General features: G+C 40.8%; 1 protein-coding gene across 1 annotated transcript in view; it reads left to right on the top strand.

Moving 5' to 3' along the window:
• The first annotated feature begins 624 nt into the window (after window positions 1–624).
• LOC139165346 (uricase-like) overlaps window positions 625–19149 on the top strand; it is an 87324-nt gene continuing 68799 nt past the window's right edge. Inside the window, exon 1 of the mRNA XM_070748540.1 lies at window positions 625–861. Coding sequence (XP_070604641.1) covers window positions 625–861 — 237 coding nt within the window. The remainder of the gene's footprint in view (window positions 862–19149) is intronic.

The raw sequence follows: 19149 nt of genomic DNA, 5'->3' as shown, positions 1-19149 counted from the left end.
CTCCCCGTCTGCCTGGGCCTCCTCCTCCTCCTCCTGTTCCTCATCCTCCCCCTCTGAGCATGGAGCCGGCAGAGGGTCAGCCGTTCCCTGAGGAGCCTCAGACTGAATCACAACAGGGATTATAAAAGGAAAGGTAAATAAAAACAATATCTTATACTCAGGGGTGGACTACATCTGGAACAGGGCGGAATCCTGTTCCGGTAGTGAAATTGAAGCTGCACGTGCAGCTCCAGCTAATCCGTGTTAGTTACTTCCGGGATTCCTGGTGACTGGCATTTTTATTTTTTTATTTTTTATTTTTTTTTCAAAAAATCTTCTGCGCATGTGCAGGAAATTCCGCCTCCCCAATCTTGTCAGCCACATGGACAGCAACGACAGGAAAATAAAAAGAAATGGGACTGCAAAAATGGGGGGGGATAATGGTGGTCAGCAGCGTGAGTGAGAAGCGAGTGAGCGTTACGGAGAAGTGACTACGGGGCTTCAAAAATGCTCCCAACTGTGCCATTTCTCCCCTCCCGACAGCTGATCTGCCCCTCCCAAGCTGGACAGGCTAGGGGCTCACTGCTGGGAAGAGGGAAGTGGGTGGGTCAGCCGAGCCCCCCCCCTTCCTCTGGCTTTCGCAGGATGGCAGCGGCGGCGGCTCGCCAGGCCCCCTCAGCAGCAGAATGGCCATCAGTGGCGGAGGCAGAGCACACAGAAGGAGGTGGAAAAAGGGAGCCACTGTCGGTGTTGGCACTGAAGAGGCTGAGGCCAGGATGGGCTGCGGCGGGAGCAACACAGACACTGAGCCTCAGCGGCAGCCTCTGCCCGCTGCCGGCCTGGAATGCACCGACGCTGAGGCCGGCCTCAAGAATAGCCCCAGTGAGTCGGGAAAGCGCAACACAAATTCAGCTATTATTTGTGTGCTTTCACAAATAGGCAGCCGAAACCCACTTGACCAAATGTATTTTATGAACACAACATGTTAAGTCTCCCCCTAACTGGGCTAGAATATGAGAAACATCACAATAACTGTAAGCAGTGATGTTGGCTATTCCAAGTGACTCAGAGGTGATGACACAGCAGCCTTTTTCCTGGTGATCATACTAAGAGAACATTCCTGGCAGATAAGGATGGTCCCTATATAACACACTAACACAATCATTCCCTCCAAGACAATGGTACACATACATATAGAAAATAAACAAGGTGTTAATTTTAAATGAGGAAGGAGAGGAGACCCAATTTTTGCTTCTCCTGTTGAGTATCTGGATCAACTGATATCTTTTTTTAGGCGCTGATTTATACTCCTGATCTGGTTATTAGATCTGTAGACTGGGAATGGTGAGGCTGACTCTCTTCCAACACATATAAGATACAGTATCTCAAACAGAAATTTGGACCTCCAAAAAAGAAAAAAAATAAGTTGTCTTTTGTGTGGCTTCAAATAAATTCATTGTGCAATTCAAAACAGAATTGCAGAACAAAGGATGCTCCTGGTTAATGATTTCTCATGATGGAAGTTGGAAGTCAGTCTCCATTCCTGCCCCCTAAGTTTAGCTGTAAGAGGATAGCCAGACAGCTTATCTCCCTTCCATCTTCCTACAATTAATTAAGGTATTTGCGGATAGCCACTTCTTTTCCAAAACGAAAAACACTGTTGCTCAACCTACTTGAAGACTACACCCCATTGACTCTTGTTGCTGTGCAAACAATAGCAGTTTGATTTACAGATGGGAACAGATGATAATTCCTTTTATATGTGTGTGTATATATATATGTATACATATATCATGCTTTAAAGTTTAACCTGTTTATTTATGCTGATCAAGCTGCTGTTAAGAATCTAAGAGATGAAAAAGCCATTCTCAAGGGCAGGTCCGTACAGTTTTCTACATGGATTAATGGGCTGAGAGAGTATTTCTATGCTGAGATACTACAGAACATATCAATCTTCTAATTCTTCCAAAGTCATTCTCATTTCAATTCCCCACCGTCCTCATTTTTTTCCATAGAATATTGTAACAGAGATGCCATTGTACAATTCCAGCATCGTAGATTGATACTCCTCTAATGGGATCATATCTCTGGGACTGCCTTCTGCCGCACGAATACCAGCGACCGATTAGGTCCCACAGAGTTGGCCTTCTCTGGGTCCCGTTGACCAAACAATGTCATTTGGTGGGTCCCAGGGGAAGAGCCTTCTCTGTGGCGGCCCCGACCCTCTGGAACCAGCTCCCCCCTGAGATTAGAACAGCCCCCACCCTCCTTGCCTTTCGCAAACTTCTTAAGACCCACCTCTGTCGTCAGGCATGGGCGAATTGAAATGTCTTCCCCAGACCTATACTGTTTATGTATGGTATGTTGTGTGAATGTTTTTTTAAATTATGGGTTTTTAGCTTTCTAATTATTGAATTTGTATTTTACACTGTTTTTCTGTTGCTGTTGTGAGCCGCCCCGAGTCTGCGGAGAGGGGCGGCATACAAATTTAATAAATAAATAAATTTAATAAATAAATAAGCCAAACCAAATCTTAGCCAACTGGGCAAGAAGAAAGCGCAGCCAGTTTTAGAATCTGTTGGAATTGTGTCATCTTACAAACTTTGTTACTGAGGCAATATGCAAATAGATTGATGAATAAATAAACACGTAAACAAACCACCTCCCCAAACAGCTGTCCCTCAATCTAATAACTGATATCTTATTTACTTCTTTCACAAACTTCAAAACAGATCTCTAGGCATCAGGGCTGATATAGCTGTCATAAAACAAGATGAGGCTAGTCTGATAATGAGCGACATGGGCAACACCAGTTGTACTTTATTTATTTACTGTGCTTATATGCAACCCAATATGAGCAGACTCAGAGCAGTTTACAATGTAATTTACAACCACAATTGAGGGCCTTTTGGAAGGGGATCTGTGGCCATGATCAGGATGGTGCGGGAGATATTTGCCACTCATGGAATCCCTGATGTCCTGGTCTAAGACAGTTTTTATTCATTTATTTTTATTTATTTATTTTGTCCAATACACAATGAGAGTTTTAGTGGGTATATATATATATATATACATACATACATACATACATACATACATACATACATACATAGTAAAATACATGATGAAGGTTATAGAGGAGATACTCATAGTAAAATATATCTATGAAAGAATAGAAAAGAAGATATAGTAATAGAACATATCAATGAAAGAATAAAAGAAGAGATATAGAAATAGAAGAAAGGTATAGGAGATATAGGAGAGCAATAGGACAGGGGACGGAAGGCACTCTAGTGCACTTGTACTCGCCCCTTACTGACCTCTTAGGAATCTGGATAGGTCAACCGTAGATAATCTAAGGGTAAAGTGTTGGGGGTTTGAGGATGACACTATGGAGTCCAGTAATGAGTTCCACACTTCGACAACTCGGTTATTGAAGTCATATTTTTTACAGTCAAGTTTGGAGCGGTTAATATTAAGTTTAAATCTGTTGTGTGCTCTTGTGTTGTTGTGGTTGAAGCTGAAGTAGTCGCCGACAGGCAGGACGTTGCAGCATATGATCTTGTGGGCAATACTTAGATCATGTTTAAGGCGTTTTAGTTCTAGGCTTTCTAGGCCCAGGATACTCATAGGGTATTCTGTTTCAAGTGGAGGAGTGAAGGGCTCTTCTGGTGAAGTATCTTTGGACATTTTCAAGGGTGTTAATGTCTGAGATGCGATATGGGTTCCAAACAGGTGAGCTGTATTCGAGGATGGGTCTGGCAAAAGTTTTGTAAGCTCTGGTAAGGTGTGAGATTGCCAGAGCAGAAGCTACATAGGATTAGGTTTACAACTCTTGAAGCCTTCTTGGTTATGCTGTTGCAGTGGGCTTTGGCACTTAAATCTTTTGTTATTAGTATACCAAGGTCTTTAACCGAGTGGGGATTATTCAGTTTGTATTTGAAGTTCAGATTCTTCTTCCCAATGTGTAGGACAGAGCATTTGCTAGTTGAGATTTGGAGTTGCCATGTGTTGCACCACTCAGAAACAGAGTTCAGGTCTTTTTGGAGAGTAGTTGTGTTATCGGTGATGTTGAAGAGTTTTACATCGTCGGTGAAGAGGACACAGTTGCTTGTGATGTAATCGCAAAGGTCATTGAGGTAGAGAATGAAGAGTGTTGGTCCCAGTACACTACCTTGTGCTGCAATTAAGGGCCACTCACTTCCAGCTGTTACTGGCATCCCACGGAATCTGCCAGGCCCTGGTTGCCCCATGGCACCCTGCCTTGCGGTCAACCAAAGAAGCTCTTAGTCATTTGGAACCGGCTGATGGCAGGACAGGGTCTTGAAGTACCTCCTGGTGCAACATTCTACCCTCTGCCCATCCACCAATTGCAGCCTGACCAAAGTGTTAACGAGACGCTGCCTCTACACTGACCCACAGCATTTGCACCCCATTTACTCACCTGATGCCCCTATTGACTCTTCCAGCAGACCCCGGTTTTTGAGAAGGGTAATGTGATCTTTGCTCAAAACTTCAAGCCGGGGTACCTTGCTGATTACCAGGAATAATCATTCAAGTTCAAACTGAAGTTCATTTTGGCGATCTTTCCAGTAGGTAGGTGCTACTTGGACTACTATGGTAGGAGGAGCTGGTTCTCCAAATGGAGGTTTGCGAGATCTATCTCTCTGCCCTACCTATCTAGCCTCAAGTGGGCCGAACGCATAGGACAAGCCATCCTGAAGAATACATCTTTAAGATACCTAAAAGCCAAGAAATGTCACTGTTGCTTTTCCAGATGTGAATTCTGCATGCAGGTAACAAATGTATGAATATATTCATTTAACAGTATCTGGAGATAGATGTAAAGGCTCATTCCATCTGAACCAGGCAAAGCCTCTGCCATGTCTTCAACCACTTTGACATTTTGTTGTTATGCGTGAGATTCCTATCAGACTACACAAGACTCTTCCTGGAACTCTTGGCTAATTTGGCCAAAGGGTTACTAAGAAGCCTTTAAACCCATGTAAGGTATTGAAAAAATGCATACATATTTTTCTTACTCTTTCACAGATGAGTCAGTGAAAGAAGCTAAATAATACTTCACAGAGCATCAAGCCTTCAGTGGAATTCAATTCCTGGATTATCATTAAGAGATATTGCATTTAAAAGCTGATTAAATAATATACACCTGTTTATGGCTATTAAGGTTTTTAAATGAGAACTTAAGCAATTGAGTGCTATTCGAACCATATTCAAATCTACTATCTGCATGTGGCTGGCCACTGTAAAATAAGGTACAATTAACAATTACCTATTATTTTTTACAAATAAATAAATTTATGGGACCATCTCCTCCCTCCTACCTTGCTGCAGCCAATAAAGGCCCACAAAGTCGGCCTTCTCCAGGTCCCATCCACCAAACAATGTCGGTTGGTGGGACCTCAGGGAAGAGCCTTCTATGTGGCGGCTCTGACCCTGTAGAATCAACTGCCCCCAGAAATCCATACTTTCTACATGAAACCGCTGGGTGAGATCATCCAAGGGCATGGGGTGAGGTATCATCAGTACACTGATGATACCCAGCTGTACATCTCCACCCCATGTCCAGTCAACGAAGCAGTGGAAGTGATGTGCCGGTGCCTGGAGGCTGTTAGGGTCTGGATGGGTATCAACAGACTCAAACCCAACCCTGATAAGATGGAGTGGCTGTGGGTTTTGCCTCCCAAGGACAATTCCATCTGTCCATCCATTACCCTGGGGGGGAATTATTGACCCCCTCAGAGAGGGTCCGCAACTTGGGCATCCTCCTCGATCCACAGCTTACATTAGAGAACCATCTTTCAGCTGTGGCGAGGGGGGGCGTTTGCCCAGGTTCACATGGTGCACCAGTTGCGGCCCTATTTGGACCGGGAGTCACTGCTCACAGTCACTCATGCCCTCATCACCTCGGGGTTCGACTACTGTAATGCTCTCTACATGGGGCTACCTTTAAAAAGTGTTCGGAAACTTCAGATTGTGCAGAATACAGCTGCGAGAGCAATCATGGGCTTCCCTAGGTATGCCCATGTTACACCAACACTCCACAGTCTGCATTGGTTGCCGATCAGTTTCCAGTCACAATTCAAAGTGTTCGTTATGACCTATAAAGCCCTTCATGACATTGGACCAGAATATCTCCGAGACTGTCTTCTGCCGCACGAATCCCAGTGACTGGTTAGGTTCCACAGAGTTGGCCTTCTCCGGGTCCTGTCGATGAAACAATGTCATCTGGCAGGACCCAGGGGAAGAGCCTTCTCTGTGGCGGCCCTGACCCTCTGGAATCAACTCCCACTGGAGATTAGGATTGCCCCCACCCTCCTCGCCTTTCGCAAACTCCTTTAAACCCACCTCTGTCATCAGGCATGGGGAAATTGATTCCCTTGGACTGTTTCTGCTTTATGTATGGTTTCTATGAGATGTATGATTGCTTTTTATATTAAGGGTTTTAAATTGTTTTAATGATTGGATTTGTATTGTTTTGCTGTTGTGAGCCGCTCCGAGTCTTCGGAGAGGGGCGGCATACAAATCTAATTAATAAAATAAATAAAATAAATATCTCTACTCTACTGGTCTTCCGGAAAGCCATTAAGACCTGGCTTTTCCAGTAGGCTTGAATTAGGATTAACTGCAAGAATGTATTATTTTTTTATGATATTATTGTTTTTTATTGCATTGTTGATATTTTTTTGTTATATTTTATTGCTTTTTACTGCTGTTGTATTTATGATTGTTGTTAGCTACCCTGAGCCTGTTTTGGAATGAGCGGCATATAAATAAAATAAAATTAAATTAAATTAAAAAAACAACATTTCAAAGAAATAAAATTCATAAGGGAAGGAAGAAACCACAATATACTACCCATCCTGGATATTTGCATCAGCAGAGGAACTGATGGCAGATTAGAAACACAAGCCTACTGAAAAACAACCCACACTAAGTGCTTTATGCAACTTTTTCAAAATATATTGCATATTGTAGCTATCCAACAAATCATTAGATAAATGTGCAACTTCCTCTCATCATTTACAGTATTCAGTTGGGCCAGAAACCCACATATGATAACAATTAATCCATTTATTTTTTTTCTCTAAAGATTTTTTGGAGCGTCATATTATTCTAAATAGTAGCTAGAATCAAGACGTGCAGACATGGAGACAGGGAGTTGGCAATATGGTAGTGTGTGCTGCCAATAATATCTTGATACAATCTTGAACTCATGTCAAATAATTACTCAGTTTCATTGGTCTGCCAATATGTTTCTGGGCTATTAATGTAGCCTGAAAATGATGTGCCAATCACCCTATAATTAAGTTTTCGTATTTCAATCAGCACTACTGTTCTTAATCCTGTCTCTTGTCCTTCTTTGGGGCACATGTATTTTAAAAATGCTCTTTCCTTGAAAGCAATAACAGAAACTAGAGCAAAACATCAAGCTGAGGGAGACTCATTTCAGTACAGATGATTTTTGCAATTTTCTGATACAAAAGCATCCATTGCATCATTGCAACAAATAAATTCTGTAATTGATTCTTTCTTATTAAAAGAAAAGGCAGCGAAGAGGTATAATTAATTACAACAGTGTCCCTTTTGCCAGTTTGCAGCTAGCAAAGGTGGTAGAACATGTTGAGATGCACCAACAGAAGCAGTCAATTCTCATGGTGACATTCTTCATATAGATAACTAGGATTGGCTTAGGTGTCGCATTTTATTTACCCCTCGCCCATTTTCTTGTTCTCAGTTTCTGATAGGTTCAGATTAATAAAATGTTATTTGTTCTTTGAATGTCTGGGGGGGGGGGGAGAGAAATAACTTTTAATCACAAGTTTTTCAAAACTTACAGAGCATCACTGACCAAATAATGAGTTTTGAAGGAGATGCTGTTTAGCACAAGGCACTGCGGAGTCCTCAGCCAATACAGTTGGGGTGACTTGAATACAGTGGCGGTGTTCTGTCGGGCTCTCTGGTAGACTCCTCCCAAAAATTCACAGGTACAAATTTCAGACACACATACGTTTGAAAATTCAAAACTATGTTCTTTATAATGAAAATTCACTTAACCCTGCTGTTCTGTTTAAGAAAAATAACAAATCTTATGTTCCCGGGTCACCCTGACCCGGACCGAAAACTCTTCATTTGCAGTGCTTATGTTTGGTCTTTTTGAAAGCTTTTTTCACTTGGAAAGTAGTCTGAACATTTCTGCACACAATGATATGAAAATTGAAATGAAAAAAGTAAATCTTATTGGTTTATTTTGCGGATATAATGCACGCCCCCCCTGTTTTTGTGAAATTTTTTTCAATTTATGGATAGTTTTGCTTGCAAAATGCATTCTATTTTACTAAAGTTGCTATGGGATTGGTAGCTTGAACATTTCTGAACATAATGATATGAAAATTGAACTGGAAAAATTGATGCATATTGGTTTATTTTGTTGATGAAATGCACGCCCCCCCCGTTTTTTTTAAATAGTCTTCACTTTATGGATAGTTTTGCTAGCAAAATACATTCTATTTTACTAAAGTTGGTGTGGGATTGGTAGCTTGAACATTTCTGAACATAATGATATGAAAATTGAACTGGAAAAATTGATGCATATTGGTTTATTTTGCACATAAAGTATGCCTCAATTATTTCAATTTATATAAAAATTATGCTGTTAATTTCAAACTTACATACTTTTTTTTAGTAAAATGGATTTGTTTCATAAAATTAGTTCTCTGGCTACAATGTGGTTGATTTTCAAAAGGATATCCCAAATATTTCTAGACAAATATGTATAAACAGTGACAATAATGGCACACAGCAAGGCCGGGGGGGGGGGGCTTTTGTGGCAAAAATAAACCAATAAGAACCATTTTTTTCAGTTCATTTATATTTTTCTTATATTCAGAAATGTTCAATTTAGTATATCAAACCTTTTGGGGGAAAATTCCTTAGGGATTTGTAGCCTTAAAAAATAGAAATTGACACGAAATTAAAAAAGGATGGGGGGAGGGGCTTTTTGATCAAAATAAAAATATAAGTCTCAATTTTTCCAGTTCAATTTTCATATCATTATGTTCATAAATGTTCAAACTAGTTTTCCAGTTGAAAAAGTTTTCAAAAAGATCAAATTCAAGTACCTAAAAAAATTATTTTTGGTCCGGTCACATACGAACAGAAACAGATTCAAAGTTATGGTTTTTTTTTGCCCAGAAAACAATTAGCCACCACCCCAAAAATATTTTTTGATGATCAGCATTGTTAAATTGAGTAAATGAATGCCTAAGATTTTAAAGAATATTTCGGATTTGGAGCATAAAAAAATAAAAAGTGAAAATGGTTGCAAGCAGCCAAGGGGGGGGGGGGGGAGGCCTTATTTCTGATGTTAAAAAACCAATAAGAATCATTTTTTTCAGTTCCTTTATATTTTTCTTATATTCAGAAATGTTCAAGCTACCAATCTCACACCAACTTTAGTAAAATAGAATGCATTTTGCAAGCAAAACTATCCATAAATTGAAAAAAATTTCACAAAAACGGGGGGGGGGGGCGTGCATTATATCCGCAAAATAAACCAATAAGATTTACTTTTTTCATTTCAATTTTCATATCATTGTGTGCAGAAATGTTCAGACTACTTTCCAAGTGAAAAAAGCTTTCAAAAAGACCAAACATAAGCACTGCAAATGAAGAGTTTTCGGTCCGGGTCAGGGTGACCCGGGAACATAAGATTTGTAACTTTTTTTGCCCAGCAAAAACTAAGCCCCCCACCCCCCCCAAAAAAATTCTCATAGAGAGAACCCCTGAAATGATAAATAGTCATGAAATTTCAAGTTTCAGATATGCAGGGAAAATTTTTTACAGGGACTCAAACTTGGCTTCGGGTCACATACGACCCGAACAGAACAGCATTAAACTAAGCCCTCTTTTGGTATAGCAAAGAGCACTGGTCTCCAAACAAACTGGTAATTTGTACAAGTCCCTTATCAGCTCTGTGATACTTAGCTTGCAGCTGTGAGGAAATTAACAGTCCTTCTTTCACAAAGTGAAACACACTTTGCTCTGGTTTAGTTTCAAAGCGGGGAAAAATCAGCACACAAAAAGTCAAAGTCAGTAAAGCAGTCACAAAACACAATGATCAGATAATCCTCCACAATGGCCAAATCCACAGGCTGCTCTTTATAGCAGCCTCACTAATTACCACAGCCCCACCCAACCACAGGTGGCCTCATTTTCTTTGATAATAATCTCTCAGTTGTTGTTGTTGCCTATGCATCGCTCTCTGCATGCGTGGCTGTATCATTAACTCTTGTTCTGAATCCAAGGAGGAGCTAGATAATTGATCTCCTTCTGAGCTGTCTGCCCCACTCTCCTCCTCCCTGTCACTCATGTCTTCTTGGTCAGAGGAGCCTTCATCATCAGATTTCCCCAGGGGCAAAACAGGCCTGCAGCATGTGGATGTCTCCCCCACATCCACAGTCCTTGGGGCAGGAGCTGGGCCAGAATTAACCACAACAGGCGGCTGCTTGAATATAGCAATAAGTCTCTGTCCTCAGCTCCATTTGACAGTAAGGATGGACTGATAGGAAGAGGTAGACACACATCTGCAGTAGAGTTTGTTTCCTGCTCATTGTATTGTAGGAAATCAATACAGTAATGACTTCTTTCAAAAGGCTTTTGAAATAATTTACCAACACATCCACACTCACAGTTAAAGTTGCCCTTGATTTGAAAATCATTTCACTGTGGTCCAGCATTTAATCTCTGCCTTTCTCTCAGTGTGCCACTATATTTTAAAAAGGATTAATTTGAAACATTGTGAAATGATCATTTAGTTAATTGACATCAACGTGTACACCAAATAGATCTCCTGAAATAATTTTGTCTGGTCTGCGGTGATTCAATAAAAGTTTGCTGATGGTTGCACTGAGAAACATGTTTTAAACCTGTCTCTGACCTGATTCACAATCCCTTCTTTTCTCCTCCTCTAGTGTGGTTGAGAGATCAGAATTACAGTGGTACTTCTTCTTATGAACGCCTCTACTAACAAACTTTTCAAGATACGAACCCGGTGTTTAAGATATTTTTGCCTCTCCTTCCGAATTATTTTCACCTTACGAACCCGAGCTGCCGCCGCTGGGATACCCCACCTCCGAACTTCCGCTGCCAGCCGAAGCGCTGGGATTACCCTGAGCCTCCCGTCTCTGGGAATCCATGCCTCCAGACTTCCGTTGCCAACCGAAGCACCCGTTCTTGCATTGCTGGGATTCTCCTGAGGCTCGACTCACTGGGATTCCCTTCATTTTTGCCAGCGCTGCTTTGAATCCCAATGGGGGGAGACTCGGGGAAATTCCAGCAATGCAAGAACTGGCACTTCAGTTGGCAACAGAAGTGGGGTTTCCCAGTGAGGGGAGACTCAGGGAAATCCCAGCAGCGCATGAACGGGTGCTTTGGCTGGTAACAGAAGTCCAGAGGTGGGGTTTCCCAGCCAGGGGAGGCTCTGGGGAATCCCAGCAATGCAAGAACGGGCGCTTCGGCTGGCAATGGAAGTCTGGAGGTGGGGATTCCCAGCGGTGCAAGGCAAAAGGGGTGACTTTTGGGATGGGGTTGCACACATTATTTGCTTTTAAATTGATTCCTATAGGGAAAATTGCTTCTTCTTACGAACTTTTCTACTTACGAACCTGATCACGGAATGAATTAAGTTCGTAAGAAGAGGTACCACTGTATTTGCCTTTATCAAGTTAACCACATTTGATAATTATATTGTTTTATTCCAGCCAATTAATAAAACACATGCCAGCTTTATAAACATTAAGCATAGTTAGTCCATGTTGTGATATTGCCATGCTGTAGTTAATGCAGAAAAAAGCTAAGCCCTTAAATTCTTTTTTTGCAAACATTTCTAGAAGTGATGGGCCTCTGCAGTCACTCTTATAACATTGACCCATAGCTTAAAATTTTGGTGACAGTTTTTTCACTGTACATGCGACAGCAGCTCACATATTTTGATTTCTTCTCTTTTCAAAGATTATGATCTAATGTCTACTGCTTCAGTCTTTTTTTTTGTTGACATCATTTATGTTTGGAATTACCGCCCAGAGTAATTGCAAGATGCAAAATTCACCCTTCCTTTCCTTCCTGCTCTTTCATTCTTTTTCTTTCTTTCTTTCTTTCTTTCTTTCCTTCCTTCCTTCTTTCCCTCCTTCCTTCCTTTCTCTCTCTCTCTCTCCCTCCCTCCCTCTCTTTTATCTTCTTTTCCTCTTTTCTCTCTTAATAATTCACAACTCCCAGCAGACCCTAAATTCCCATACCTTGCTAAGAGAAATAAGCATTAAAAAGCATATTCTACCCAATTTGCTGTAGTCCAGAAGTAGAGCTCTTGCCTCATAATCAGGAGTTATTTATTTATTTATTTATTTATTTATTATTTAGATTTGTATGCCACCCCTCTCCGAAGACTCAGGGCGGCTCACAACAAGGAGTTGTGAGTTCGATCCTAGGTAGAGGTAGATATAGGGTCTCCTGCTTGGGCAGCGGATTGTACTAGATGACCTGCAAACAGTGATGGGCTACCAAAATTTTTCCCACCACACTGTGGGTGTGGCTTAGGCATTTTGTTTCAACATCTTTCATTGCAAATTGGTTGCTCTGGGGTGGAGCTCCAAATTTTGCTACCGGTACTGCATTCCTGACCCTACCCGTAAGAGCCCATCACTGCCTGCAAGGTACCTTCCAACTCTGTTAATCTGTATTTATTCTTATGTTTATTTTCTTATTCTCGTTTTCCCTACTGTGAATTTGGGGGGGAGGGGGGCAGAAATATATCTTCATAAATTAGATCCCATCAATACCAACAGCATCATACCATTATTTTCCTGCTAACTGAGCTAAATTTATTATGCAATGTAGACCAAAATTATTAAAGCAGCTTAAACACATTCAATCTCTGGTCTAGAAGTATTTTGCAAATTCATGTTAAATTAGAACGTCACCTGTACATTTTAAGCATATATGCCACCACCACCATCACCACCACCGCCATCATCTTCATCCTCATCACCATCACCTCTGAAGTCCTATCACCATAAATCTACCGAATCTAATCATCATCATCATCATCATCATTCTAGCCATTGTCTATCTACTGGAGGATGATGACCTGTTCCACATGTTTCCAAAAGTTTTCCTTTGGCAGTTGGGCCCACAATACTCTATAGATCACTAAAACTTTCATTCCTGTAACCTTCAACTGGGCGAAACGGTACATCGTAGAGCGACAGTTTTTGAACCAAAGTACCTTAAATATGCTGATTTACAGAATGCATCCAAAAGCTGGGCCTCTGACTCCTGTGGAATTGAAATTAGGTCATTTTAATTTTTGGCATAAAAAATATCATGAATGCAAAATGTGACAACCATTTCCTATGCTAAGGTTTGACTATGCTCCACAGTTCAATATGAGCTATTTTTAAGACAGGTACAGCTGTGAATGTATTCCAGGTAGCACATTAGAAATTAGGGCATTGAAGAATCTGGTAAGGAAATATATGTGAAAGGCTAACCCAACAGGGCACGCGTTGTTTAATATTGGGATATTGATAGCAAACTTCCATTGTTCAAATACAAGTGAATTTATTCCATTGCCTAACTAATTCCTTTGTTGTCTTGCATATTTTCCTTCATTAACATTTCTGCCCGAGGCAGGAAAACTAGGCAGTTCTACCACTGAGTACTGACACCTGCTAGGCCAACCCCTCAATCATTGCTCCACCTCCACATATTATGAAGATGACACTTTGTATAAAGCACTAGCAGCAACAGCTTGCAGCCAGCTATAGGTCTGAGTTCTTCTTGCTTTCCTGCGCCATCTCCAAGAGTCAAAAATGCAGAGACCTACTGGATGTCCAATTACTGTAAGCGTAAGTTCATACCTTCTTCTTCTTATGCAGTAGGCAACTTGAATAGATCTAAGTGTAGAGTTACATTTCTTTACATTTCTGGAATTGTCCTAGCATCTTAATTCCAAACTCACTGAATGTAAAAATGCCTGGGGAAACCACATAGATTATAAACAGGAATAACAAACAAGTAAGTAAGTGAGCAAGCAAGCAAGCAAGCAAACAAGCAAGCAAGCAAGCAAGCAAGCAAGCAAGCAAGCAAGCAAGCAAGCAAGCAAGCAAGCAAGCAAGCAAGCAAGCAAGCAAGCAAGGATTTAGGATAGAGCAATTCTAAATAAAAGATGATGTTATTCCAAGACAACTTTCAGTTTACAAATCCTATGGCTCCAGACACTCAGAAGCACAAAAATGCAATTTGTGTTCTTCAATGAATAAAGTTTTCATAGCAGAATTTTTTGGAAGAAGGATGAAAGAGTCCACTCATATATGCTTAGCTATAAGTCCCTTTTACAATGAGAATCTACCATGTATTTCATATTAGCCTGCTATTTATTAAATACTTATTCTGTCAAAATATGCACTTGTAAATATATTTTTATGTAGTACTTCTTGTATACATTCTGTGTTTCTATTTTCTGATTATTTCAGATGGTATAGATCAGGTTGGATTACTTTGAAATACAGACTGAACAAAATCCTTGAGTAAACCTAGTAATTGTTAAGCTATTATTATGACCCACCTGTTTTGGAATACTGTCTTTCAAGTTTTAAGGAAATCTCTGAGATAAAATTCACAGGGAGTCATATCACTGGATTCTGCTTTCTTATCACGAACAACTTTTATGCATTTTTTCCCAGCAAAAACATTCATTTAACATTCATATTTCTGTACCAGATGTTTTTTAAAGAACATTTTAACTGACTTTATTTCATAATTACAAATGGCATAAAGATAACAATAACAAATATTGGGGGGGGGAGGGGGGAGATGCAGCTTATGTTTCTAAAATAATTTCATTCCAATCTCTATTTATATGAAGAGAAAAAGGATCATGTGGTGTCAAATGTGGGATGTAATTATTCTATCAATAAAACCAGTTGCTGACCATGTTGCTATCAGGATGAAATACAGGATTATTTTAATGGGTGCTATTCCCATAGGATTAGCAATGCATATAAGAAAATTAAAAATTATTCTTTTTAAAAAGATTCCTGCTTCCCTTCTCAAATCAGGGAATCGATCCATTGATGCTTCTGAATATACGAGGGTTATCTGGAAAGTAAGGTTACAAGGCACGTGGCTTTCGCGGGGAATGTTCATGGGGGAAATTGGTATTACTATTGTGTAGCGGGAAGCCAGTGGAAGAGAATGAACAGTCCCAGTTGTCAGTAGATCATCAACTGGCATTGTGGTGAAGGTTAGAGATGAGCATGAAAATTCTGTTTCCCTCTAAATGCGAAGTGCGCGCTGTAATACGCTACCTGAATGCTAAGGGCATGAACGCTGCTGTGCTGGGTGTCCAAGATTTGTGCATGATGGGCACCCAAGATTTTTCTCAGCGATTGCTGAGTTTTGAATTTTTTGGCTGAAGGAGAATGGGTATGGCACTACTGCATTGATTGATGTTTGGAGTATGGTGATAAGCCCATATTTCATCTCCTGTCACTATACAGTTGAGAAAAGCCTCACCTTCAATCTCGAAATGGTCACGAAATTGTTGTGCGGCACTGACTCTGCCAATTTTGTGTGCTTCAGTAAGCATCTTGTGCCCCCATCACACCAGCATTCATGCCCTTAGCATTCAGGTTGCGTATTACAGTGTACACTTCGCACTTGTAGTACATGCCTTGGAAACTTACTTTCTGGATAATCCTCATATACTTTTTACTCTTTACACAGGTCACTATCATCTAATGTCTTCTAAGTGTTTTGCTAAAGCAACTGAAAGTTAAACATCATTTGTTCTGGATTCTTGGTTTTTAAATAAGTTCAGCAGAGAAAAAAATTAGGCATTCTGAATTATAGCTATTTTCCCTTTTTGTCAGTTCTTTTCAGTTATTTATTGTTTGCAATTTTTCTATTAACCACTCATCTGTTCAATGCTTCTCTGAAAATAATGTACGTGACAAAGGCTGATTATCTTGTCCTGCGATGGCATTTTCATTAATAGCCAAATGATACTAGGATACTTGCAGTGACTAGTCATGTGTATTCGGGATTATGTACCATTGATTTCAGATAGAAAACATAATATATTTCATAAAAATGGAATCAGATGTGATAGTGCTCCCTGGCAGTTATAGGCCAAATCAAAACAAACATCATGAATGTTAAACATTGTTATCTCTGCTCAAAAAAAAATGTCCTATTTTGGCTTCTTCGGTATGAATGTTTGTTCATGTGTATGTTATATTAAAAAACACACAACCATCTCCTCTTTTGAGGGAAGTTAATTGAGAAGCTGATGCACAACAGCTTCAGAGGGCCTTAGATGAAGTGGATTATCTGGATCCTTTTCAGTCAGGATTCAGACCCAGGTTTGGAATAGGCGTGGCATTGGTCATACTTGTGGATGACCTTTGGCCGGGGCAGGGGTTGTGTATCCATCCACACCCTGCTTGACCTCTCCGCAGCTTTCGATGCCATTAACCATACTATCATTCTACATCAACTCAGAGGATTGGAAGTGGGTAGTGTTAAGTATGAGCAGAGTTACTGGGAAGATTGAACAGAGTTAAGATTTGCATGTCATGTTCTGATTGGGTATTGGTTTGGGCGCTGAAATTGTATCTCTGTCTAAGTTGCCTGTTGCCGGGGCTAAAAAGTATAAATACCGAGAGACACTGTATTCCAGCGCTCTCGCGTATAGCATTGTTAAAGGTATCCGTTCATCCATAGTCAGAAATAAATCGTTTAAAAGGCACCGTTTCGAGAGTTATTACAGGTAGCATAGGATCACCTTCCTCCACGGATCAATTCCAATCTGTGGTATTATGGGGAAGGGGAGAAATCTTGCCCTCAGCCCCTATTGTGGAAGGGACGTGCAAGGGATGGTGCGTTCTCTATGCTTCAGTGGTCGGTTGATACCAGTTCAGACCAGTTCGCCCAAACCGATGGCGGAAATTTGCCCCTGCTCATGAACCAAAAGTGATGGCTAGCTGGCCACACCCCTGAATCAATCCTCTGATCACCGCTACTCGAAAGTGACTGCCAAGACCCCGTTATGCACGCACAAAAGCTTCTGCACATTTTCCCGATGTGAATGTTACGTAGCAAAACACACACTTTCCATGAAATGCGAAGGTAAGTGGAACCCACCCCGTTATGCTCATGTTTAAAATGTATGTGAGGCCATTGGGTGAGCTTGTCCACTGCCATGGGGTGAGGTATCATCAATAGGCAGACAATATCCAATTATACATCTGTATAGCTGGCTAATTAAATGATACTCTTAATGTCCTATCCTAGTGCCTGGAAGCTATGGGTCAAACTTCAACTGAAGCCTGGCAAAACTGAGTGGTTTTGGTTCTGGGGCAGTGCTAATTTTGGTGCAGGATGGGTGAATTCTTTGCCCTGAACAGACCTTGTGTGCAATCTAGGGATTCTCTTATACTCACAATTCCAGCTTGAGGAACAGGTGGCAACCTTGGCTAGAAGGGCCTCTGCTACACTTCCTGCTGTGTGTCAGTTGCACCCATTCTTAGATCAAAGGGCTTTGTTCACAGTCATTCATGCCCTACTTACATTCTGGTTAGACTACTGCAGTGCACTTTCTATGGGGATGCCCTTTAAGATTATCCAAAAGTTTTAGCTGGTGCAGAATGCAACAGTGTGAGTGTTACATGTGTTTCTAAAAGAACATACGTTACACCTCTGCTCCATGGATTGCATTGGTTGTGAGACTGTTTCTAAGTCCAATTCAAAGAGTTGTTTTTGGCCTTTAAAGCACTACAAGGCATAGAACTGGTTATTTGGGAAACTGACTTTCCCTGATTACATCTGGCTATCAGACCAGATCCAGCAGAGAGGACATGGTGTGGATCCCATTGTCTAAGAAGCTTTCTTTGTCAGCCTAGGATATAATATGCATAGATATAACATTGTTTATATACATAAGATGGATACTGATAAGAGGGAACATTTGGACAGGGATGGTACGCACACACCCCTTACTGACCTCTGAGGAGTCGGGTGAGGTCAACTGTGGACAGTGTAAGGGGCATTTTCTGCTGTGTCCCCCCACCCACTTAATGGAACATTCTTTGCACCAAAATGAGTTTGGCCTTATTCATTTTAAGTCCCTGAATATCTGGTTATGTCATCAAGCCTGGGGACCCCAGGGTACTGGCGAAACACTGAGATGGCTCCAATGTAATTAACATATGGTCCTCACCATATATGTACAATATATGCACATACATATTTTATAATTTTATATTTTTAGTACTAATATTGATGGGGTTTTATCCATACTGGTTTAGCTTTGTTGTATGCTGCCCAGAGTCACTTGTCTGAGAGATGAGCTATAGGTGATGAATAATGAATAATACACATGCACATACATGTTTATATATGGTAGGTATAAATGCAGATATAGGCAGACATAGACAAAGATGTACACACACACACACACACACACACACACACATTATTCTTAATTGTATTTGGCCCTTGGAATCCCTCCATGCTTTACTTTGAGATCTCAAAAACAAATGTAACTAGGTTTTAAATAATTGTATTTCAGTTGTGTAGCCTATGCAGGAGCTCAGTTGATATGTGTCCCTTAGTAGTGGGTTCTAAATGCCGTTGCTATTGGTTCACAACTCGCACATGCTCAAGACTCTTCTGTGCATGCGCAAAAGCATCCTGGGTGGATGGGTGGAGCCTCCCATTGGTTTGCAGAACTGGGCTGAACCAGAAGCAACCCAACACTGGTGTCCCCACTCTAGATGACCATGGTTATATCTAGAGCAGTGTTTCTCAACCTTGGCCATTTGAAGATGTGCGGACTTCAGCGTTGCTGGCTGGGGAATTCTGGGAGTTGAAGTCCATACATCTTCAAACGGCCAACATTGAGAAACACTGATCTAGAGTGATAAATTATGTTAGACCCATAATTAGACCCATAAATATAAAGCCCTAAATATCCTCCTTCTCATACATTATTAACTTTCACTGTTTCCTTACAAGACCAAGATGCAATAATACTTGTGTGTCAATCTGTACCCTGCCATTTCAAAAGGAAGGAAAATGTGTGTCATTCAT

This window comes from Erythrolamprus reginae, chromosome 3 (assembly GCF_031021105.1).
Source record: "Erythrolamprus reginae isolate rEryReg1 chromosome 3, rEryReg1.hap1, whole genome shotgun sequence".
Classification (NCBI taxonomy): domain Eukaryota; kingdom Metazoa; phylum Chordata; class Lepidosauria; order Squamata; family Dipsadidae; genus Erythrolamprus; species Erythrolamprus reginae.
Note: the sequence above shows the minus strand (reverse complement) of the source record. Positions and strands in the feature narration are given on the sequence as shown.